The sequence below is a fragment of the Rhagoletis pomonella genome, unplaced genomic scaffold (assembly GCF_013731165.1).
Source record: "Rhagoletis pomonella isolate Grant_MI unplaced genomic scaffold, Rhpom_1.0 Rhpom_scaffold_06978, whole genome shotgun sequence".
Taxonomy (NCBI): domain Eukaryota; kingdom Metazoa; phylum Arthropoda; class Insecta; order Diptera; family Tephritidae; genus Rhagoletis; species Rhagoletis pomonella.
The window spans coordinates 1-8,676 of NW_023465509.1; the positions used below are offsets into that span (position 1 = coordinate 1).

The window sequence follows — 8,676 nt, forward strand, 5'->3', positions numbered from 1 at the left end:
GCTTTCATGCACAAAGGCTGAACCGTAACCCGGCAACTCGATGTCAGAGAGCGCAAGATATCTCTTTATAGTCTTGCAGAACACAGCCATAGATTTTAAGAGCTGATTACGATCAGGCGCAGAGAACAGCTTAAGAACAATTGGACAAACACTACTATTTTTTTGTCCATGAGTTTTTGCATTCCGCAGCCGAAAAGCATCACGGAAAGGTGGAGTTTATGCAAACCTTCAAAGAGTTCAGGCAAACACTCTCCAGCTATTTGAGGGATCCCGTTGATTATCAGCACAGTATATACAGTAATAAACCTTTTTGAGTACTCCCCGGGGGTAAAATCTCATCAGGGTTGATAATGAGAAGGAGCATGAATTTTGCCGATTCAGAATTGCATACAAATTTACTGTGGTATGAAAGGGAGCAACAACCGTACTATGGCAGAGTGGCACCGGTAATTTTGTAAACAAACACTTTTCTTATAATTATAAGAGATAATTGCTATTTATTTTGCAATATTCCGATATGCAGTGTGTATCCAGTAGAGCTGTCAAAATATCGATAGGTAAGTCCATCGATGTTTTACGATAGTATTAAGGGTGACTATCGATACTATCGATGGTATCGACCCATTTCATAAGTTTTTCTAAATTCATTTATTTTTCGTTATATTGCTTTTATAAATTTGTTTGTTTTAGCGGCTCACGGTTGCATTTTAGTATCGAGAAATATTGCTAGAAATTCATTTGCCGTGTAAAAAGTCTAAAAGCGATTTCAGAAATTTTCACTGCAATTCGCCTTTCGGAAATAAAAAAATTTCTTTCGACATATAGACACTTACATGTAAGGTGCCACTGCTATGCAACTGCATTCTGAAATTTCTCAATTTGATAGTCTTTTGAAATATATTGCATTGCCACGTCTGACACGCTCTTAAGAGGCAATGTAATTTCTGGTATTTCCACCCAGCACGGCAACCATGTATTTGTAACTGCATTTGAGAAAAAAAATAATAGTTGATAACGTAATTTTTTAGTCGGTTGTTTCATTCACACACATGGTTTCATTCCGTTTCATTCACATGGCGGCGAAAAAATGACGTCACTGCAAAAAATACTTTTTTTCTCGCACTCCGTTCTGGATGATCTTTATGGCCCCGTCAGAATGGGTACTTTGCGTACGTTCCGCTCAAGGATGAAACTGACAGTTGAGTAGACTGTGTGTGTTTTCATAGAGAGCGTCAGATTGGTAACCCTTGCGTCGACGGACCCAACGAACGTTGGCCAACACTCAACTTTTGACGCACGTAAGTCCATCACTGCTGACAGTTGTATAACCCTGCGTTTACACAAGGCAAGACAATTGAGAATATGTATTAATTGTCACATTTTTTCAGTAGAGTAGACGTCCAGACAATGAACTGTCTACAAAAAGTCAAAGATAGTGACGAAGACATCAAGAGAAGTGTGAATATATTAGTAAAAAAAAGTGTGAATATTTTGCTATTGTTACTGCAAAATTGACTTGTGTAAACTCCCATAAGGAACAGCTGATTTTTGTTTGCAGATGCAACACCCTCATTGTGGCGTATCTCTACGTTACGTACGCCACTTCCTGCGCATACTTTTCCGTTATTGACGTACAAGTACCCATTCTGACGGGCCTATTATTCGTACGTTCATGAAATAATGCTGCCAAGTTTTGTTCTCTTTGAACCAATACGTGCAAATGTCAAAAGTGCTAGGAAAGAGAATACGCTATTAATGAAACGATAGTGGCGATAGTACCAGAACTATCGATAGTTATTTCCTGTGCCCAGACTATCGATACTATCGATAGTATCGTCGATAGTTTGACAGCTCTAGTATCCAGAGGCAGTGGCATGTGAGCCTCACTAAAATCTACTGATCATGTTGGAGCAGCTCCGGGTAATGGACCATTGAATTCGCTGGCTGAACTTATCACCACCTTAAGCTTCGGAGTCTCCAAGCAAATGCGTGTCCTGAGTTTATACGGCAGCCATTCATAGCAATTACTATTGTATGTGTGTATAATTCATATTGTGACATTCTATACTTTGATGTTGAGTACTTTTGAGGGGCTCCGGGTAATGGTCGGTCAAATTTGGGTGCAAACATTCGTTTGCGGATGCGGAAAACATCGTCCCAATTGTACGTTTGTCTCCAATTTCTTTTATTAATAATTGAATAAATTTAATTTAGTTTATTTCTACTTTCCGAAAATTTCCAATGGTACTGATTGCTGCAAGAATTTAGCGATTTGGAGCATAATCAACACAATATGTATATGCACGTAAATATGTATTATTTCACAGATCTCGGGGTCAGCTTAGAAATACGTCACCAAAATTATATAAAATTTAAGTAGGAATTATTTTTACTTATAACGTAAAAGCGCTATCTGACCCAATCTGATGAGTATATTTCCCCTAAAGTTAACCCATTGTATTTACTTTGTCTCTCGTGAAAATATATATTTTATTTAAAATGTTCAGATATGTACATATATTTTAAATTTTTGCTTTAATTTTTGTCTCCTTTTAATATTTAATTAGATACGTTAAGATTAAAATAAGCTTAAAACGAAACAGTACAGTAACCCTTTTCTGTTCGTCTTGAGCACACAAAACCCTCTTTTGTTAAAATTCGGCGCTGCACAAAATCCTGGCCTTTATATTTTCCAACAAAATACCACTTCGCAACCCTGGATTTTCACGAAGTGTTTCATTCGGGTCGTAGTTTTACAACTTCGGGCCATTCGGTGTTGATTTTCAGAAAATCTCAATTAATTTTCAGAAAATGCCAAATGTGTTTCAGAAAACCTCAAATGATATTCAGAAAACCTCAATTGATTTTCAGAAAAGGCCAAAGGTGTTTCAGAAAACCTCAAATTATATTCAGAAAACCTCAACTGAAAATCAGAAAAGGCCAAATGAATTTCAGAAAACCCCAAATGTATTTCAAAAAATCCCAAATATATTTCAGAAAAACTCAAATGAAATTCAGAAAAAGCAAAATGTATTTCAGACAACCCCAAATGTATTTCAGAAAAACACAATTGAAATTCAGAAAAACACAAATGTATTTCAGAAAAATCCACTTGTATATTTCCAAACTGTTTTCTTACACTTTACATAAATAATCTTCCAATTAAGTACACAGTTTTGAATTAAAGATACAAATGTGCATAGCTTTCCGGTGTGTTGTGCATGGAGACACGACGCGGGTCGTTCAAGAAGGAGAGCGCGGGTGAGTGGGTGAAAGAGCTCTTAAGGTATTGGCCCAATGCACGCTTGCTTTGCTTGCTTTGCTTACTTTAGTTTGCTTTGCTTTACTTTGAAGGCTTTTATGGCCTAATGGTAGCTTTGAACGCTGTCATAGTAGTCAGCTGATTCAATCAATGCGCGCAAATATACCCGCCATTCTTTGTTGTGCCAGCAAGTATAATTGTGAATTTTAGTTAAAATATATGTTATTAAACAATTATTTGTTACTAAGAACATTATTTTTTACAGATACCTTGCTTTTTTATCGTTCCGGTTTTGGTGAAGCTGCATTTGGCTGCGCCACTCACCAGTTCAAATAATTATGATTTAAGGGATGCTCTGAAGACACATCTTTTTAACAATAAAATTTAAATAATTACTACTCACTGAATATGCTTTGTTTTTATTATTTAAGATAGAAAACAAAAATTTGAACTCACAGTATGAGGGCACTTATTGGTAATGTTTTAAATGTCGTCACATCTTTCAGGTTTTTAAATTAATTTTTGTTCAAGGTAAGTATGGCGTTAACATAACATATATTTCATTCAGTCTTTTAAGTTAAAACCGTTTTAAACAGTATAGTGGTTACAAACAATATACCTTTCAGTCTTTTAATTGTTTTGTTTCTTTTTAAGGTACATACAGTGGGCAAACAAATTATAGCCCCACTATATTTGACAAGTTTTAACATATTATTTTTTAATTTTGACTTTTTTATAAAACGGAATTTTTTACACGGGCTTTGTTAAAGAATTAACTATATTTTTATGAAAAATTTACTAAATTTTAAAAAAAAATTTAAAACTTGTCAAATATGGTGCGACTATAATTTTTTCGACCACTGTAAATATGGCGTATTTATAAAACAAAAGTGAATTACAAACAATATACTTCTTAGTCTTTTAAGTAATATGTTTCTTTTTAAGGTACTTAAGTATTGCCTATTTATAAACCAAAAGTGAATTACAAACAATATACTTCTTAGTCTTTTAAGTAATATGTTTCTTTTTAAGGTACTTAAGTATTGCCTATTTATAAAACAAAAGTTGTTACAAACAGTCTACTTTTTAGTATTTTAAATAATAGGGCTGTTCAGGATCTTGTCCATAGGATCTTGCATTTACATATTTCAGTGCATTTTCACAACGAAACATGCTCAATGTAAAAATTATAAAAATTGAATTTAGGAAATTTAAAAATTTAAATGACATCCAGTTTGATTTCAATTTTGCGAACTTAATATGTAATCTAATTTAATATGTAATCGAATTTAATATGCAATCTCACCGAAAATGCTTGCTACAATTTCATTGTTTCTAATCAAACACAATTGTACATTTTTTTATAAAAAAAATATCCAGGTTATTTATTTAAATGTCTCGTAACCGCGTAAGCCTCGTAAACTTGCATCGAAAACCACGCGTTTGGAATAATATCCTGAATATTTTCTTAAAAAAATGTACAATTGTGTTTGATTAGAAACAATGAAATTATAGCAAGCATTTTCTGTGAGATTGCATATTAAATTCGATTACATATTTAATTCGCAAAATCAAAATCAGATTTCATACTAAATTAGATTACATATAAAGTTCGCAAAATTGAATTCAAACTGGATGTCATTTAAATTTTTAAATTTCGTAAATTCAATTTTTATAATTTTTATATTGAGCATAGACGTATTGAAGTACGTCCATTTGAAAATCTAGGCGGCTCTCTTCTGGCACCTTCTCAAACACTTCGCCAATCGCACCCAAGATATTGTTGTGTGTTTTTTTTTGACTATCCACAAACTGACTTACTTCGTTGACTAGATCGTTAAAGGCGGCGTTCTCATCGTTTTTTTTCTTTTGTCTCTTAGCCGGCGTTGGGGCAGTGGTTTCTTGCTCTTCTATTATAATGTTCCCACTCTCGCCTATTTGGAATCCAAAGGAAGTATCCAGTATATCTGGTTCTTGTCCGAGAACTTCTGGCGTTTGGGAGACGATGTTTGTTGTTGTCCTTAAAATATGTACATATAAATTACAATTTAAAATATAAATACTTGTTGTACAAATGTAAAGTACACTTACTGTCTGGGCGTGACCGTGTCTTTCAAAAACAACATAGCTTCGTAATATGGCCAAGCTCGTCTAAACGACGCAGCACTTCCGTTAGGTTGTTGATCAACCTTCAATTCTATTCCATATCGGTCTCTTAACGATTTCCATCGCTTTCGGCAGTTTTCCTCTGTAAAGTAAAAATATAGTATTCGTCACAATTATTCGTCACAAATTTGTTATAATTTGGTTCGTCCTATTACAAAACTGCTATATGTTTGAAAAACTCTATACTAACCAGGATGTCCCACAGCAGCAGCTACATTTCGCCAAGCCAAATCTTTCTTCACCCGATCGCGGTAACTAAGCTGTCGTTTGTCCCACAAGCAGTTGTGTTTTTCAATCTCTGCTATAAGTTTTTCTTCGAACATCTTGCACTAAAGCTTCCGATATACCAACCAACACACAAGAATCGGATAATACAGCAGCCGGAACGATAAAAAAGTAAGGTATCTGTAAAAAATATTGTTGTTAGCAACAAATAATATTATTAATAACAAATAATTGTTTAATATAAACTCTTTTACCTCCAGTTGAATATTACGCCTTATAAACACGGGTGGAAGTGGCACAGGCAAATGAAACTTTATGAAAACCAACGAATCTGGTGGCTGGAACGATAAAAAGCAAGGTATCTGAAAAAAATAATGTTGTTAGCAACAAATAATTGTTTAATATAAACTCTTTTACCTCCAGTTGAATATTACGCCTTATAAACACGGGTGGAAGTGGCACAGGCAAATGAAACTTTATGAAAACCAACGAATCTGGTGGCCGGAACGATAAAAAGCAAGGTATCTGAAAAAATAATGTTGTTAGCAACAAATAATTGTTTAATATAAATTATTTTACCTAAAATTGATGAAGAACGCGATAAAAACTGCACACAAGCAAAATCGACGCGAAAAATTTAAATGTCAAGAGTTGTCAAAAGCCTACAGCGCGCTGTCAAATAGAGATTTCGGCTAATCGATACTTTAAAGCGCTTCAAGCAAGTGAAGTAAAGCTGCCACTAGGCCAACTTTCATACATTTTAGTAGATTTTAAAAATTGTTTGACAGTTCTCAAAGCCAAGCAAGCAAAGCAAGCGTGCATTGGGCCAATACCTTTAGACAAGTGGACGAGCATGGGCAACACAATGTCAGATCTGGTATTGGTGTGCGACAATGCACCCTGTCATACTAGACTTGAGCAAGTTTGGCAGTAGCGGTTCGCCCACCTTTTTGCGCTTGGATCCATACTCGCCCATGTTCAATCCGATTGAGAATATTTGGGCAAAAATAAAAAGTTATGTCAAAACTCATATGGGCATTCCTTCTATCGACGGACCGGGAATAGTAGAAACGAGACTGCAATACTTGGAAGAAATAATTCGCCAAGCGAAAGAAAGCGTTACTACTGCGGATTGCGCTCGTGCTATCTCGCACTCATCGGTGTTTTTTTGTATGCTTTGGCCTTGCGGGATATGTCTGTTGGAATTTAAAACATTTCGTTTAAATAAATATGCTTTTTTACAAGTGTTATCCTGTTTTACTCCATTACAAAAAGTGGGTGAGGGGTTAATCGGGATATGAATTAATAAGTCATTATGTTTTCTAATGCCGATTTCGTTTCTACCGAAAAATACAACCTACTCTTTGCCCTCTACGCACAAACACTAAGAAGAGGGGGATAAGAAGGCAACCTTTTTATTGAACCGAAAACACCATAAGAGTGATTATAAAAAGTCCATTGATAAAAGTGTTCTGGAAATGATTTCTGAATTTCATTTGCCCTTTTCTGAATTTCGTTTGCGTTTTTCGGAATTTCAATTGAGTTTTTCTGAAATACATTTGGCCTTTTCTGAATTTCATTTGAGGGTTTCTGAAATACATTTGGGGTTTTCTGAAATACATTTGGGGTTTTCTGAGATTCATTCGGCCTTTTCTGAATTTTATTTGAGTTTTTCTGAATATAATTTGAGGTTTTCTGAAACACATTTGGCCTTTTCTGAAAATCAATTGAGGTTTTCTGAATATAATGTGAGGTTTTCAGACACACATTTGGCCTTTTTTACATTTGTGTTTTTCTGAAATACTATTGGAAAAGGTGTAGAACGTTCTGAAGTTTATCGCTCATTCCCTTTCTCTCGCTGTTCGCAGTGTTCATCCAACTTGACGTTTCTCTTTGTGGAACATTCTACGTCATTCCTCGAACATTCTGCCTATTTCTCGTTGTTCGCTTCGCAGTATTCGTCACACTGCCCTCCACCTAAGTCTGATCGTCCCGATCAGACACACTTGCTGTTCCAAACGCTGCAAACCTTTCCAAGTGGACCACCCTTATCTTGTTTCTTGGTCTCCCAATGGTCTGGATTCGATACACTACGTCATTCAGCCGTTTGACGACCTTATACGGTCCTTCCCAGTTGCATTGTAGTTTTGGGGACAATCCTTTCTTCCGTTGTGGATTGTACAGCAACACTAAGTCTCCCTCTTGGAAACCCTCGGAGTTCATTGCCTTATCATATCTGGCCTTCATTTTATCACTCATAATTTGAGTTCGCTGCCTCACAAGAGCATGTATTTCTCTTAACTCCTCTTCCAGGATGTTGGACGTCTCTTTCCCAATTCTCCTTGCATCGCCAGTTACTCCAAACTTCAGGTCACTAGGCAAACGGAGCTCACTGCAGAAGATTACCCTTGCAGGAGTTTTACCCGTTGTTTCATGCACTGTCCCAATCTTTCTGAGTTTTGTCCACGACCTTCCGCAAATGCTCTTCCAGGGTTCGCTTGGACCGCTCCACCATGCCATCTGATTGGGGATGAACAGCCGTTGTTCGAGTTTTTCGGATACCCAGTATCTGGCACATCTCTTGGAACACCGCCGATTCAAAACTTCTTCCCTGGTCAGAGTGCAGCTCTATAGGTACCCCGTATCTCGCAACCCAATTGTAGGTGAATACCTCCGCTACTGTTTTAGCTTCCTGGTTTGGAATCGGGTATACCTCCGGCCATTTGCTAAAGTAGTCCATAACCACAAGGACGTATTTGTTTCCCTGTGCGCTCATAGAAAATGGACCGGCTACATCCATGGCAATCCGCTCGAAAGGTGCACCTGAGTTATATTGCTTCATCTGGCCATGACTTCTGGATTTCGGCCCCTTAGCTGCAATACACTCCGCGCAGTTAGCAATCCATTCTGCGACCGATTGCCGACAACCAACCCAATAGAACCTCTGCTTAACCTTCTCCAGGGTCTTCGTGATTTCCAGGTGCCCTCCACTAGGACCATTGTGGAATTCCTTGAGTACATCC

The 8,676-nt window shown here is 36.6% G+C and overlaps 1 protein-coding gene and 2 long non-coding RNA genes across 4 annotated transcripts; 1 reads left to right on the forward strand and 2 right to left on the reverse strand.

Annotated features, from left to right (window-relative positions):
* Positions 1-4,927: 4,927 nt before the first annotated feature.
* On the reverse strand, positions 4,928-5,428 carry LOC118755664. The gene is made up of 2 exons (XM_036490493.1): positions 5,354-5,428; positions 4,928-5,282 (listed from the first exon to the last, which is right to left on the reverse strand). The coding sequence occupies exons 1-2, from the start codon at positions 5,386-5,388 to the stop codon at positions 4,928-4,930; spliced, it is 390 nt and encodes a 129-aa protein (XP_036346386.1). The 5' UTR covers positions 5,389-5,428.
* A 78-nt stretch (positions 5,429-5,506) lies between these two features.
* On the forward strand, positions 5,507-6,290 carry LOC118755663. Of its 2 annotated transcripts, none has more exons than XR_004995045.1 (4): positions 5,507-5,829; positions 5,914-6,011; positions 6,077-6,174; positions 6,248-6,290. It is a non-coding gene; the product is annotated as an uncharacterized LOC118755663 (long non-coding RNA). The 2 variants fall into 2 exon arrangements; XR_004995044.1 differs by having other exon boundaries at positions 5,508-5,824.
* LOC118755662 lies at positions 5,752-6,294 on the reverse strand. Its single transcript, XR_004995043.1, has 4 exons — positions 6,233-6,294; positions 6,071-6,178; positions 5,908-6,015; positions 5,752-5,833 (listed from the first exon to the last, which is right to left on the reverse strand). It is a non-coding gene; the product is annotated as an uncharacterized LOC118755662 (long non-coding RNA).
* Positions 6,295-8,676: the final 2,382 nt, after the last annotated feature.